This window comes from Wasmannia auropunctata, unplaced genomic scaffold (genome assembly GCF_000956235.1).
Source record: "Wasmannia auropunctata unplaced genomic scaffold, wasmannia.A_1.0 LD336090.1, whole genome shotgun sequence".
Classification (NCBI taxonomy): Eukaryota; Metazoa; Arthropoda; class Insecta; order Hymenoptera; family Formicidae; genus Wasmannia; species Wasmannia auropunctata.
This window is the reverse complement of record NW_012026800.1, coordinates 567257-582843: the sequence shown is the minus strand read 5'-3', so window position 1 is coordinate 582843 and position 15587 is coordinate 567257. Positions and strand designations below refer to the sequence as shown.

General features: G+C 39.2%; 2 protein-coding genes across 4 annotated transcripts in view; both read left to right on the top strand.

The window, feature by feature from the left end:
- LOC105447830 overlaps nucleotides 1-1680 on the top strand; it is a 21133-nt gene extending 19453 nt beyond the window's left edge. Inside the window, exon 6 of the mRNA XM_011686053.1 lies at nucleotides 696-1680. Within this exon, the coding sequence (XP_011684355.1) occupies nucleotides 696-768 (73 nt within the window). The 3' untranslated portion in view covers nucleotides 769-1680. The remainder of the gene's footprint in view (nucleotides 1-695) is intronic.
- A 4172-nt stretch (nucleotides 1681-5852) lies between these two features.
- LOC105447828 (sterile alpha and TIR motif-containing protein 1) overlaps nucleotides 5853-15587 on the top strand; it is a 56943-nt gene continuing 47208 nt past the window's right edge. For all 3 annotated transcript variants that reach the window (XM_011686050.1, XM_011686045.1, XM_011686046.1), the window contains exon 1: nucleotides 5853-6857. In XM_011686050.1, coding sequence (XP_011684352.1) covers nucleotides 6777-6857 — 81 coding nt within the window. In that variant the 5' untranslated portion in view covers nucleotides 5853-6776. The remainder of the gene's footprint in view (nucleotides 6858-15587) is intronic.

Genomic DNA, 15587 nt, shown 5'->3' with positions numbered 1-15587 from the left:
TATCCCCTGTGTGCCTTGTCGACTCAGTCGGGGATGCGGTTTCCAGCGTCATAAAGTTGGAATCTTTCTCTTTAATTTGAAAAAAAAACAAGTCGCTACGATTTTTTTCACAAAGTTACAGCATTTTAAAGTAACCCTTGTATTTTTCTCATGTATGTTTGGCATTATCCGATGTGCACTATAGGGAGGTTGGTAAACGGATTTTACACATTGTGTGAGTGCGGACGTGTGTAAAACATACACACATACACATACGGTGTGCAAAATCCGATCGTCAACCTACCTATAGTGCACATCGGATAATGTTGATCATACATGTGAAAAATACAAGGGTTACTTCAAAATGCTGTAACTTTGTGAAAAAAAATCGTAGCGACTTTGTTTTTTTTTTTTCAAATTTAAAGAGAAAGATTCCAACTTTATGACGCTGGAAACCGCATCCCCGGAAAAAATTTTAGCAAATCCGTGCACTCGTTCAAACTTTGCAATTTTCAGTGTGGCAAACATGCTCCCAGATGTAAGAGTTTACAGCAACAGGGGTGCATTAAATTTAAAATCGACTCAGTATCTTAAAGTAGAGATTTCAAGCTTTCATTTGAAAAAAAGTTCATCATTTTATGATGATTTTTCGCGGTTACCGTTAGCCAAAGTTGACCAATTTTTGCTCAAAATTTTTCTATGCCATAATTTTTTTGAGCAGTGTATTTAGATTCACGTAAGAATATGTTGCATAAATTTACGTATTACTTATATTTTATTAGTTCTTGAGCGTAACATTAAGAAGAATTATACTTATTTTAACGGATTCTTAGTAAGAGATAGAGTGATATGTCTAGAATCGTTCGCCACTCTTTCGCTACATCACTCGTTCAAAAGAAAATAATCTCTTGTATCGTTATTATTAATTACAATCAGATCTCTCGTAAATGTATCGAATCTTTTGCGCAATGTTTACGATCTTGCTAAAATTTAATTGCCTCAATAATGAGCAAATCTGCTCTTTTTTCGTGGCGAGACAATTCTCTTTGCAGTTTACCGCATCCCGAGCCTTTCGAAAAAAATCGAATTTAAGTACTATCACTTTTCTTTATGATTTTCGATTGTCGATTGATCCAGCCAATGAATTCAGCCTATTATAAGTGCACCTATTTTGCGCAGTAAACGTTATTAGGTTTTCCGTCATTCTTACGACCTTCACCGCGTGTTCTTACGCGCCTTCTTTCCAAGAATACAGAACGATAAACTCCTGACCGGATCTCATACGTAATAAAATCGCTATATATGAAATAATAGAGTAGAGTTGCATTCAGATTGCGTGATTGATTCGTCTCGCATATTTTATCGCGAATTCATGACTGTTATTCCGTGTTTCGACGTTCGTTTTAAAATCTATATTTAGTATTAGATTATATCTGTTCTATATCGTCACATTCCATTACGCATATTTTATAAGCACAATGCACTATTATTACGTTTATCACATTTTATTTAAAATAATGATTAAACAATGGAGATTCTTCATTGATTACGTTTATTCACTTGAATGATACAGTTGACCTGATTAATACAAAAGATTTAATGATAGGTGCAATATGTTCACTGTTTTCAAACGTTCGAATATTTTTGTTATTTTAACACAGAAAAAGATTTCTAAGAAAATTAAAATTTAATTAAATCAATCTCTAATCGAAGTAATTTATTAAATCATAAAATTCAATTTTTTAATTGACTTAATTCTTAAATCACTGAAATGATCTCCTACAGAATATTTATGATACATCTTTCATTTCTTTTTTCAACTGTCACGTAACATGATTGCTTATACACGCAAGATATTGCAGAAGTTATGAGAAATGCGAAGCGGAAACGTGGTAGATCAACGCGACGGCATAAATCTTGCCTCGGCAATGTCAAGCTCGACTAGTTGGCCGAGAAAGGATAAAACAGTACTTCGTGTTCCTTCTTTCTTTTTTTTCTTTTCTTTAATTTATCATCATGGGACCGTCACGGTACTGCCGCGGGCAGTCAATTGCTTAAACAGTCAGTGATTATTGCACAAGCATTACATAAGCAAACAGATGGATCGAGCAGGTAAGGGAGAGGAGCGATGCGCCGAGAGGAAGCAGTCGAGAAGACAGGAAAAAAGACGCAAATTGCTGCCACTGGGAGCAATTCACATCCATCACGCGTGTTATATGCAATTAACAATCTTCTCGTCTGCTTCTCTCTCTATTTTTTCTCCTTTTCTTTCTTTTTTTCTCTTTTTCTCTGCCACATTGTTCTTTAGCTTCCGTTTATGAATAACTAATTATTCCATTTGAAATATTTAAGACATTCTATATTATTCGTGAAACGAAGATCCGCGTGACGAGATAATTATTCATAATAATAAAATGAAAAAAATTGCCTACAAATAATCATTTCGTATAGTTTTAATTTCAATCTTTTTTTATACTGATAAATATAATATTATTTATAAATAATTAATTTATATTTTTTATATATTGGAATTGATTTTAAAATTTTTTTTACATATTGAAATTATGCGAAAAAGGAAATATAAAATTATACAATATTTCATACAGAAATTATTATCTATAAAAACGAATTACATAAGAAATAATAATTATTCTCGTCGATATCACATAACGGTATGTTGCAACGGAGAAAACGACTGTATTGTCATGATACCGTAAGAATGAATCGAAATAAACCTAAATTGTAGCTGACAAGGGCGAGAAGACGATTGTGATTGCTCTGAAAAGTACGGCCTTGGCACGCTTGGAAAGGACTGCTCTCCCAATAGGATACTTTCTGTTCTTTACTCGATGACGAAATTATCATCGCAATTGTTCACCCGTCACCGAGTAAATAATTCATAGGATAATCGTTTGATTGATTCGACGACTCCAACTACGCGCCAAGCTCGAAATTCGAACAATAATAATCGACGCGAGGTGAAAGTACGCGAATGACGGGGCGAATACTTCGTGGCATCGTGCCAACGGGCGTAATCGTCGCGAAAACAACCGTCGTAATCGTCACGAGTGATTTGACATTCCGGACTTCGATACTTTTACGTGGCGGATGTGACGTGCCGAGATTCTAATTAAGATCGCGGTTTCTAAAATAATTTGTGCATCGAAAACTGTGCGTCGACAACGATTGCAAAATTATGAAAGAAATCGGATCGCTGTCTTCGTTGATTTTTTTTTTTTTCGAAATTCGTGTAAATTGCGCGAAAATTATATATTTTCCTCGCCCACGCTTCTGTCATCGGGAGAAACGCGTTTACTCGGTCGCAGGACAGTCTGCATTCTCGAATGCACGTAGGAGCGAAAATAAATGCACGCTCGACTTGCTGTCGTCGTGCTTTCTTCTCGCTTTTCGTTTTGCTGCTTATCGTGCTTTTTCTTTCCGGAGCACTCGTCGCAAGTATAGGAGCCCGTCGTCATTGCCGTCGTCGTTCGGAATTAATGGCGTCGAGACGTCCGAACCTGATTCATCGACGCCTACTAAACCGTCTACGCTGTCGATATCTTCCCGATGACAGGATTCGTTTGCGAGAAGGATTTTTCTTAATTTGGTTACAAATAAGAAAACACGAGAGTAAGCCTTTTTTTAATGAAAATTTAAATATACTTCTTCAAAATAGTATTTTTTGATCGTGTGATTTTTTTTTCATTTTCAAAGCAATGAGTTAATTGGGTTAATCAACTGAGGCGCACGATTGTGTCTTCTGATTTTTATTAAAAATAAATGCAGTTAGGATTATGAATAACAAATATAAATATTATTATAATGTAATAATATTTGTATCTGTTATATGTTAAATTATATATTGTATATTATTATATGTTAGTTATAATGTTACATTTTTAAATTATTTCAGTTGGAGTAACATATATTTTTTTGATCACAGAGAAAGAGAGAAAGAAATGCGACGCATACATACTTGATGCATGTGTATTTATTGTCTCTCCGGATTTCGCCATCAGTCGCACCATGTGTCGCTGACCACGGCGGAATTCGCTTCCGCTCCAATTTCGCGGCGTTTCGCCGGAATTTTGTCTTAGCGAAGAAAAAACATCGGCGCGAACACGCTATTTCTCGCATGTACATTATTCCTTGACCTCCTTAATCGGATCCTCATTGCTATTTCTCGAACAGCCATCAGCTGTTCCCTTGGGGAATTCCTAAGAGATTCTTTCGCGACATCCGATGAGGTAAAGGTTTTCCGAGAAAAGCGATGAAAAATCGTTAACGCTTGTTTCGCTTTTAAGTAAAGCGCCGCAAAAAATGTTGAGTGTTCACTCACGCGATGTTCCGCGACGATACACGTGCCGTTCGAGGAAAGCGTGACCGAAAGGAAATTTATACTTTTTGGACGAATCGCGCAGGTGGTTTCGAAAGCAGGAAGTTAAGCGAATTAAATTTCAGATTAGGCACGGGGGCACATGAAAAGATCAGTTTAATGTCACAAATGAATATTAAAGTGATAAATGAAATCGTGCGGCGAGGAAGAAATTCAAATTAAGGCGATATATGCTGACGCGATGGTCAAACTCCATAATATCGCAATTTTATCGACGATTTGTGCGTATGTATGTACATGCGGTATTGATTGTAATTTCTAATCTGTAGCCTGTAGTCTAATTCAACGAACCATTCACATTGTTTCTTCAACTGTAATCTACTAGTCTAGCCACCGTAATTACGTAAGTGCGAATTGCAGAGTAACTCATAACAAGCGCCTGTTGTCTCAACTTAACAGCTCTAGTCGCCACATAGAGCTAAGAAATAGTAAAGAGAATCTGAATTATAATTTTTTTTTGTTTTTGCCATGAACTCCGAGCCAGACTAGTATTAATGCGTATACTTTAATTCTGGAAAAGAATTTCCAAATCTTGAATTAAAGTAATATGTAGAAATATCGACACAAAAATTATTGCGTTTTATGGGTAAAACAGACGACTCCAGCATCCCCTTAAACTTTGAAACAATAAGTCTGTTTTTTATTTCTGAATTGGACTGCATTAGAACGTTCTTTTTGTCAAATGTCAAACATATATTTATTTTACTTTAAATGCAGAGCGTACACTAGTTCAGGTATAGAAAACAGACCCAGATAATAGAATCTTATAAATAACGAGAGAGCGCAAACTTGTTACATTGAAATTGTGTATCGCGCCGAAGGTGCCTCATAGAATCGCTGATTTCACAAAAGCGCCAATAGGTAATACCTCCGCCGTAACAAGCGGCTACATTTTCAAAGTTACGCCGACGATAATAATCGCCGTACAATAGTACCTGTCCACCGTCGCAAATTATTTCATCATGTTTTTAGCGTGTTCAGCGACGATTGTCATTTCCACACACACACACACACACACACACACACACATGCTTACAAAGGCGATAGGCTAGCATTCGTCACCCATGCCCGTCATAATCATCTCCCCCTCCCCCCTTCCATCTTCCGCTCCGCTCTGACATTGGTTGCTCTCGCGCCACATCGGATCGACATAACGCATCGCGTGAGTGGCGAATCGATCTCATCATCGTCGTTCGCGCCGCTCTGCGACCGGCCTCTGGCCACCCTACCACCGATCCTTTTTCCTGTCCAGCCTCCAATGGTCGGCGCTCTATCCCTCCTCGGGGTGTTCCTCGACACATCCCTCCGGGGTTCGAAGGTCACGGTAATGCTGCTGTCCGGCGCGGCGGCGCCCCGCGGTGTGCGCCGCGCGCCGCGCGAACCTGAAGAGGCCTCGTTCGGAGCAGAGCGGGTACGTGCCAGGGGTAGGGAGGCTATATATAGCACCGCCGAGGAGGAGCGCTCCCTCAGTGCTCTCGCGCGCGTCCGACTTCGAGGTACACGACGACGGGTCTTCCGCAGATTGCGCAGTCCGGTCTCTTCTCAGGGTTTCTTCCTCTCGTCGAGTGTGCCTCCTCTCCGAGGAGAAATCCTTTTGGCGCGATCCGCGCGGCTGCGCGAAGATAAGTACCAGACTGTCAGATTCTGCGGAACACGTATAGTCGCTGACTTTCACCGATTCTCGAAGCGACGGTCCTTGAAGGAGAAAGACACGTGGCTCGATGTGTTCTCTTCGTTGTCGCGTTAGAAAACGACACAGTTTGACGGATTGCACAGTTTGCCTAAGTAAACTTCAAACCTTGGGATCTCCAAGAAGTGACATTTGAAGAGGAGGTCTGCGCGTCGAATCTGGAAGTATAAATACAAAATATCCAGAACGCGGGGAGCGATCGACTCTTCGAGATATCTTTGATGGGATCTATTCAGTGCCATTGTACGCACTGAACTTCAATACCTATACAGATGCTCCGATCGTTCTCAAGATCTTGACGATCCTCGGAAGGGAAATTTATAGCGGAGGTACCGCGTGGAGATCTCTTGCGCCATCACGGACTCCGATCATAGTCGGAAATCGTTTACTGCGCGCGAGTTTCAGCTGCTCTCGCGCGACGAGTGCCTGCAGATTCCTCGGGGGCTTTCCCAGTGCCGACCTGCTCTGATGATTCCCCCGGCGGAACGTAATTCGTCGAATGTATTTACACATCTTGAAATGGCCACAGTACTTCGAAGCGGAGCGTGCGGATAAGTACATTTGATATAGAGAGACCCGTGCGAACGTGTTGTCCTCGGCGCGTAGTGTCACGTCGATGCTGCACGAGGGAGGACGTACGACCGGATAAGGGAAAACCTCGGACTCTTGTAATCGACGTGTCGCGAGAAGGAAATCCATCTGGCAGCTAGCATGACAATGGTCGTCAATAAGATCAACATGTCGTCGTATTCCGTGCCGCGGCGTACCTTCTTCTCGGGTCTTCACACGAAGGTAAGAGCTCCGCGCATGTCGGAAGAGTTACAACTCGTCAATTATGTATATTGACATGCATATTATTAAAAATTTTTTATTATATTATAATATGTAATCTATAATTATTGTAATATTATAATATGCATATCATAATTTCTGATGATCTCGTTACCTGCACATCCTGATTAAATGGTTCTTCATCGCGTAATTTAATTCTCTTGAAAATATCAATTCTGAAATGTAGGTTTCAAATTAACTCCACAAGTTTAAATAATTATATTCTTTAAATTTTAGAAATCGTGATTTAGTAATTGATTTAATCTTCGAGAACTGTTTGCTTGAATTGAAAAAAATTTTGTCTACTCACAAATTGCGAAAAAAAATTAAATTCAATTATTAATAATTCTCGTTATTTTTATATCCTTCCAAGAAGTCATCGAAGTCTCGACGTTGTATCTTTGAAAAACTCAATTTCGTGTCGCAGTCGCAGAAGTAAAATTAATTTTATATATTCCGGATTATCTGCAGTATATATATTATCACAATTGCATTAAAAGCTTATCGAACGTAATTGGATCACGATTCGTGTTGGGATCAAATCGAACGGACATTGATTGGCCGTCTTCTTCATAGCCCGACGAAGAGCGTTTTTTTTATTTTCGGGGAGAGATATAACAAGTGTGCGTTGTCACGATGTATTTTTCACGGCGACTTTCCTGGCGCATCGCCACGTTTATGCCCGACTTTTCTCAGGCGGGCTGCAATCTTTTTTAGTTCGTGCCGAATCTTGCTAACAGCTGGCGATGACTTATGTAATGACAACTAACTCTCTGAGTCCCTCCCCTACTGGTTTATTAAATTCTCGTGTGCAGCTGCGAAACGATTACTTTTTTCTGCCAACGCGAACGTCATTCGGAATTACGCGTGTCGTTTTATTTGTTGCGAAATGGAAACGCCAATTATCTCCTGTGTTGATACAAAACAACTTTTTCATCGTGGTATATTAATACGTAGAAGAGATCTTCCGCGATTCAGAGGGGAAGGGGGGGATGGGTATTTCCGTACAATTCTCATAAAAGTCGACAAAACTGAAAAATTAGTGCTTTTTTTCGAATGCATTTTTGCTAAAAGATTCAAAGGATTTTAAAAAATAAATCGTATTAATTAATGTACCTATAAATTAAAAATAAATATTTTGAAATATTTTAATATTTATCAGTTTCTCTCACAGCAATTAATTCAATCTTTTTCTATTTTAGTATTTATTGAATATACATTTATTTATTTCGTATTTCAGCATTAATATATTATATTGTTTAATTTAAGATTTTTATATGTAGCTTATTGAGTATTTATTTCATAAGATATATATTAAAAGAATCAAGAGATTTTCTGTATTTTTTGTTGTCACTTTGCTGTTTACCTTGATTTAGTACGATTTATTAAAGACACTTTATATTTCTAAGTTAAATTTTTAATCAATATTACCGAATTTATTATGTCATTAGGATCGGAAATTTGCAAGTGAAATAATTATAGGATCTTTTTCAAGTACGCAGTTTCGCAGTACGCAAGTAAGTGTTTTCTTCGCAAAGACTTACGGCTGCATATCTCTCTCTCTCTCTCTCTCTCTCTCTCTCTCTCTCTCTCCGCAACGTTGTATATTTAGGTTTCGTTATATTTAGAATAGTTTCCTCGTAATAGAAAAGCATTTGTCTCGTCCGGTTCGGCTACGTCTTTCACGCTCCATTATTTTTCATTCAGTTTTACCGCGCCGAGACGGACACGTCGTTAATAATAACTTTGCGTATATTACTCGTTTTTGTTAAAATGACGATGGCGAGGAGATTCATGCATTATATTTAAAAATATACCTCAATATAAAATAATTGACAAGCTTAATTAGACACTCTTGGGCTATTCTATATACGTATATTCTATATACGTTGTTAGATTTTAGATACAAATGTTTTTTTTTTAATAATATATTGTACATAATTTTCGCTGAACTACTTTTTAAAAAATTATGAAAAATTTAGAGAAATTTTTGCGACTGTCCGGGCACACGTCCATAGGAATTTTTTTCTCGGCGGGGAAATTAGAAGGCGTCACGGGACACGTGGGGCCGCATTGTTGAATTGAATAATAGGACTCATGGCACGAGCGACGATCGTTCCTCATTAAGCGGATGCCCCGTGGCCGTTGGGACGACATTAATATCAATATATCGCACTCGAAAGAGAGGAAGAGAGGAAGGATGTTGATGTACTGATACCCGCGGCAGGCGGCGTTTCGTTCTTTCATGCGTATATGCGAACAAGACGAGACCTCGCATTAGGAAAACTGCCGGCGGCTGAAAAAGCGAAAAGCTGAAGGAAGTCGGGAATTTTTGTAGACCGCGGCCGTTTTCTACCGCGAGGCTTACGTAAATCATTCTTTTTCAGCCTGTCATATTAGAAATACGCGGCTATTCCTATAATTCGAGGAGATTTGCGCAAATGCTTTACATACGTCCGTGTTTTTTTAGAGATAAATTGATTCCCTGCTTCTTTTCTTTCAATTTTAACCAAAAAGCATATTTATCTTATATATTATATCGACGTAATATATCTATTTCCGTCAGATGCATGCGAAAATCTTATGTGAAATTTGTTCAGAAATGCTCTCTTAAAATTATAAAATTATATCTTTTATTTAAAATTAAATGTTTCGCATACGCAATTAAATGTTTCATTGACGCTATTATCTTTTTTTAAATACTTTTTTTGGGGGGATTAATCCGATTCATGTTCCGATCCCATTCAGTGGCCTTAACGTGCGAGTGAATCAGCCGGGGCCAATTTTTTTCTCGCTGAGTCTGGAGAAAGAACGCCTCGTTCTCGCGCGTGCGCGCGCAAAGGAGCGTCATAAAAGCGACTCCGTCATAAGAGAGGCATAAAAGATTCATTTTGCTGGAGAGGTGACCCCGCCGACCCGGCATCCGCTCTCCGTGGGCGGCACTCTCGGATCTTTTCCCTCTGCACCCTTTCACAGTCTCTTGCTCCTCTCCGTTCCTTGTCTTCGTTCAGAAACGTTAACTAGAGTCGTCCGCGAGAGAGAATTTTAATATTAAGACTCTTTAGTACTCGTGAGATAAATATTCGACATTTCATTAGCATTCCTGATTTGGAACAAGTAATGTCTTAAATTAATAACTTTATTATGAAATTAAATTAACCAACTGACCTTTACCTCCTCTCCGCCGGGGAAATTATTCATGCACAAAACAGATTTATTGTACGTTGCAGAACATGCCTATTTCATTTTTATACCAAACTCGTTCCGTATTTTAAAATTTGCAAGTCATTTTTCCTCTTGTTTTATTTTTCGGAAAAGATAATATCGAATGATTAGAAAATTACAGTTTATCTTTGATTTTTGTCCCTATTTATGACTCTGTCCTCGACTCTGTCCCTTTCCTTCATTCTTTATCGAGGTGAGCACGTGCAACCGAAAGAAAAACAGGTTGGGGGAAGGAGAGTGGTCTTGTTGAGACAATCAAGCGGTTGGTCATTAAGCGTAACTCGCATTAAATTGCCGAGAGTTGGGAGATAGAATGCCGGTTTTCGTACGACGCCTTCGGCTGAAATTTATATTTGTTTTTTAACTACCTCCGTGTCTCTCGATCCGAGTTGCCTTTGTCTTAATGGTAATTTAAAATTGCCCATTTAGCCTGTAATTTTCTTCCTATTTACTCTCACACTTTTATGTAATATAATCACTGAGAGATTTATTAATGAAGATTTGCATTCGAAACCGGCATCAGTTAGGTAGTTAGTTACAGTAGAGGAACTCTCGTTATTAGACGATTTTATTAAGCGACGGAAATCCGATTACAGTCACCCTATATTACTTTATTTATCGTTTAAAGGGATGTGTCATTAATTCGCGAGGACGTCCTTGAACACCTAGCTTCCTCGCTTCTTACGGAATCGGACGGATAAAGCGCTTTCCTCGCAAACGCTATACCGCGCGTCGGGCCGGAGAGACCGGATGCGTTTAATCTGCGGCTATAATACGACGAGACGGGGGGGAAGACCATCTGGCTTAACAATACGTATCATTCACATTTGAGGATTAGTGCAGTTGCAGTCGCGGCGAATTCCGCGGGCTCGCCGCGAAGCGTTCCGGAGATAAATAAGAGACGTCCAGCAATCGCGTATAGCCGTGACTTAATGCCGCAACTATTACCAATAAGAGCGTTTTACGTGAGACGACGTAAGAGCGTTCTAGGACTCTAAATATGCAATCTTGATCCTCGTTAAACGTATTTACATAAATACAGTACTTCAGCATCATCCAATCGTTTGCACTTGACTCGATCTTTGTGAGCAGTGATGAAGAAGGGCTATTTCGAGCAATGGTAATCTCACTATGACGGTAATTAATATCCACGTCGGACAAGCGGAACAACGTAATAACTCTTTACGGCGATAAAATCTAAAATCTAAATCGCGGAGTTATATTAATAGTAGCGGCTGTATTGCAAGATGTCGAAAAATTATTTTTTTTCAAAGGTCACTCGCACAGATCTTGTCTTTAAAAAGCGGCCGAAAAAAATCCAAATTGCGTCTCCTGAAGTCAGCGTTCTTTTTTCTTTGTTTACCAATTATTAATTTCGACGAAAGCGTGTCTCGTTTGTGTGTTTGCGTAGTTACACCGATCACGCACATCGGGGGTGTACAGGTCGGTGTGTTGAGATGTAAACCTGACTGGTGGGCTGGTCAACTGCTGGCGTCGAATATCGCCTTCGCGACGTAGTCCAGCCATCGAATCGTATTTCTGTTGTCGCAAAAATGTCACGCAAATCGCATGCAACGCGACACGCGCGCGTCTCTCCGGCTCCGAAGAGAAAATGTCATTCCTGAGTCATCGGTTTTGGAACAGAAAAGAGAGAGAGAGAGAGAGAGAGAGAGAGAGAGAGATATGTGTGTTACCGGTAATAATATCCGCCGTTTCGTAGCGCGCCGTGTTGCTTACTCAGGCTGTTCCGTAAATACTACACATGTGAAACACGTGTACGCGTATAATACGATAATTAGAAGACAGAATTTTACTTTCTGCGCATTATTCCATATTTTATAGAAAATATTTTCCAAATCTCGAATGTCGATTATTTAGTATCGCAAACTTGACGTTTTAATTGTTCAAAAAACTTCACTCGCAATCTTTTATTTCGCATAACAAACGTAATATTTTAAGACAAGCGACTCAAAGTTCGTTCGTACTTTCGCTTACATCGATTTTCCGCGAAGCAGGATTAAGAACGTTTTGCGTAAAATCGCACTTAATGGCGCATGAGAATATTATCAAAGCGATTTTTAATTAATTTTCCGCGAATCATTAATGCGAGGTACGTGCTTTGCGCGACATCTCTTTTTTTTTACTGGCGCGATTACAAAATTGTTTGTATAGGAACGAGAAGCCGTGAGTATTAAAGCATCCCGTTAGACCGTTCGCGGTTGCAACTGGCGCTTGGACCATTTGACTTTACGAGAGTTGCACGTGTGATAACGGAATGCGGCCGATTCGTCGCGGCGCTTTTAAAGTAGAATCTTCGAAGGAATTCAGGCATCGCCTTCACCATCGTCGTCGTCGTCGTCGTTGTCGTCTTTGCATATTTATTTCTGGACGCATAATATTGACACGCACTCTGAAACCGCTGTACGATTTTAGAATGCGGCATTCCGAAAAACGCTCTTCGTTGTATTTCGTATTTTCTTTGTAGCTGGAACATCTTCCAGCTCCAGGATTTTTTTTTAGAGATGAAAGATGATTTATACAATTTATTTCTGGCAATTAGATATGCTTGTAGATATATGATTAAATTATCTCTAATAATGCGTTGGAAGTTTATAGAAATAACACTTTGAAAAATTCGATCGAATAATTGCATTTAATGATAATGTTATGTTGCAATTTAAAAACTGAAATGATATTTTCTGAAGAAACAGAATTTGCTCATCTCAGTTTGAAATGTTATGATATTTTTATTTTATCATCTTCTTTTTTAAATTGATATTTTATTGCGTCTACAAACTTATTTCATTACGTCTTTAATTATTTTAATTGTACAGTTGGCAGACGCAAAAAATTCACGGACGCGCTGTTTCGAAGAAACTTTTTGCATCGTTTATTATATCCGCAACGATTACCGGTGTTATAAACGTAGAACGACAGTAAAAGATGTAAATTAATGAAAAAAAAGAGATAATTGACATGTGTCCTTGCGGATGGAAGAATCATTTAGCGGTGCGATATCTCGCACTTTGTAAGGACTGATGATCCTACAGGCGCTCGTTACAAGGATTAGCATTCTAATGCGCTCACATGACCCGTTTCGTAGCGCTGTTTCTCCCGCGATAATATTTATCGACCTTCCAGGAGCTATCGGTTTCTTTTATTTAATGACTTCTTTTAATTACGCGCTGACATTTAGATAAAAATAGAAAATATACAAGATTCATTGCTTTAAGAAATTGAACTTTACGATCGTCATTACCAAAGCAGTAATTTACAACATTTTTATTTGCGTGTATGTCCTTCTTTAATGTTGCATAACTGTTCGACTGTTAACAAACTATTCAACAACATAAATTGAAGAAAAAAATTGGCTTTAAAACAAAGTTATAAGTGTTATAACTAAAAGAGGTTTGCTTTTAATACACTCTCGAGAAATTGAATTTAAAGGTTTTATTTTCTGATCAAATCAAATTTTTTGCGTAAAAATTTTCATTTTCTTCTATTTTCTCTTAAATTTTCTTTTATTTTAATGAAAATTATAATTCTTTTATTTTTGGAGAAATGATAATTTATTCTCATTTTGAAGCACGCGCGCGGGCGCGCGCGCGCGGTAAGTCTTGATTTTTTATTTCCGTGAATTCTCGAATTATCTTATCTTTCTCTATATATAAACAGAAATTAGGCGTACTCTGCGAATGTTGCGAATCACGTTTCTTCCATGTATTTCGTTACTATGTGAGCCGCGAGTGCGGCAGCGAATCCCTGATGTAAGCGGGAGCGATCGCGATCGCGATCGCGCGGTCGTTTACATCGAGTCGTGTTTACAGGATCTCGTTTCCCGCTCGTTTTCCCCTGGTCCTCTCTTCCCGCATCTCTCCCGTGAACGATTTTTATCGACGCACCTCGCAGACTCGCAGGTTGATAATCCGCCTCGAGTGGCGCCGTTCCTGATTAGCGATGCGCCCACGCATTTTCCTCGTCTTCGTCTTCCCTTCTCGGCGCGTCCCGTTTTTTTCTTCCCCCCCCCCCGCCCACCTGTCCCCTTCTCGCCACCTCCGTTTCTTTCTGCATCCAATAAATATGTATGTACGAGACGTTTGGGAAATAATGATACCGTTATTGCGTCGCGTTTGTTACTCGCAATTAAAGAAACAAGCCGAATAATGAGTGTTGTCGAAATATAATTATAATTATCGTTTTAAGTGTAATCAGAACATTTTTCTCGTCCTTTTTTTTGTTGTGCTTTATATGGAATTCGAATAGAGTATTGTAAAAGATAGCAAATATGACATTTATAATTTCATTAAACATATAAAAATCCAATAAAGTTAATATGAAAATTCACAACTATAATTAAATTTCTAAGATTATATTAAAAATATTTTTTGTCGGTGACTTTGATAAAACGTAATAACTCTAGTTTTATATCAATACGTTTTAAATACATTTTATTAATATTTATATATTTCTTGTTTAGAGATGTATGGTTGATGCGCCGATTATATTATTCACAAACAAATATGATAAAATCACAGCTGTTTCATCAATCTGTGATTATCAATCGCGATAGTCCAGTCGCGAGAAAAAAGCGGAAAAAAAGCGCTTTCTGTCGCCGATATAATCCGTTGGCCGTCGCGTGACAATCGGTAGAGGACACAGAGAGGTGGGTGTAGGACACGTCGGGGGGTGGGGGGAGAGGTCCGTGATTAAAAGGGATCTTATGTATCCCGTCTCGCCTATTCATATTGTAATTCGTTGCGCGACGATCGTACGACTAAAGGAACATCGTTTTTTTTTTCTCTGTTTCAGGTGAGTGCTCCTTTTAATTTTCATGCGGTGAATCGCCGGCAGACTGGATCTCCGCTATTTTTTTTCCTACCTCCGGAGAATCCTTTGTTCCGAATGTGGCGAATATCGGCGTCTGGGTTTGTACAAACACGTATCTTTTGTGCGAAAACGATCTGGCCGGATTCGTGGGTCGGCTTATCGACTCGAATAAATTTCCGAAAAGACTTCAGAATACTTTCAATCCTTTCCCAGAGTAACAATTTATATACATATATAAAAATTCAGCCCCTTGTTGATATTCGATGTCGTGTCGGTCACGTATGGTTGTGTGTCGGTGCGCGTATAAACCTATGGTTTTCAGTTACGGTTTTCATGCGATTCGGAAAGGAATTGCGCTATATTTATATACGCGAGAGCGTACTGGGCTGTATGCTGCACGTTGCCCGTTCGTTATAACGGTTACAGCAATAGTGCAATATCCCCAGTATTGTCATGTACGCACAGTATAACGACATGCAAGACGAGATGATGGGTAACTCGGCTTGGCTTTCGCATTCGACGCACTCGCCGCACTCGGTGAAGCCGCGAGCCGATGAGTCACGGCGATGCGCTCCGCATGCGTCCGCGCCTCTGCGAGCGGCTGCAGGAAGAGTGCACCCGGCGCATCATGAATTTCTC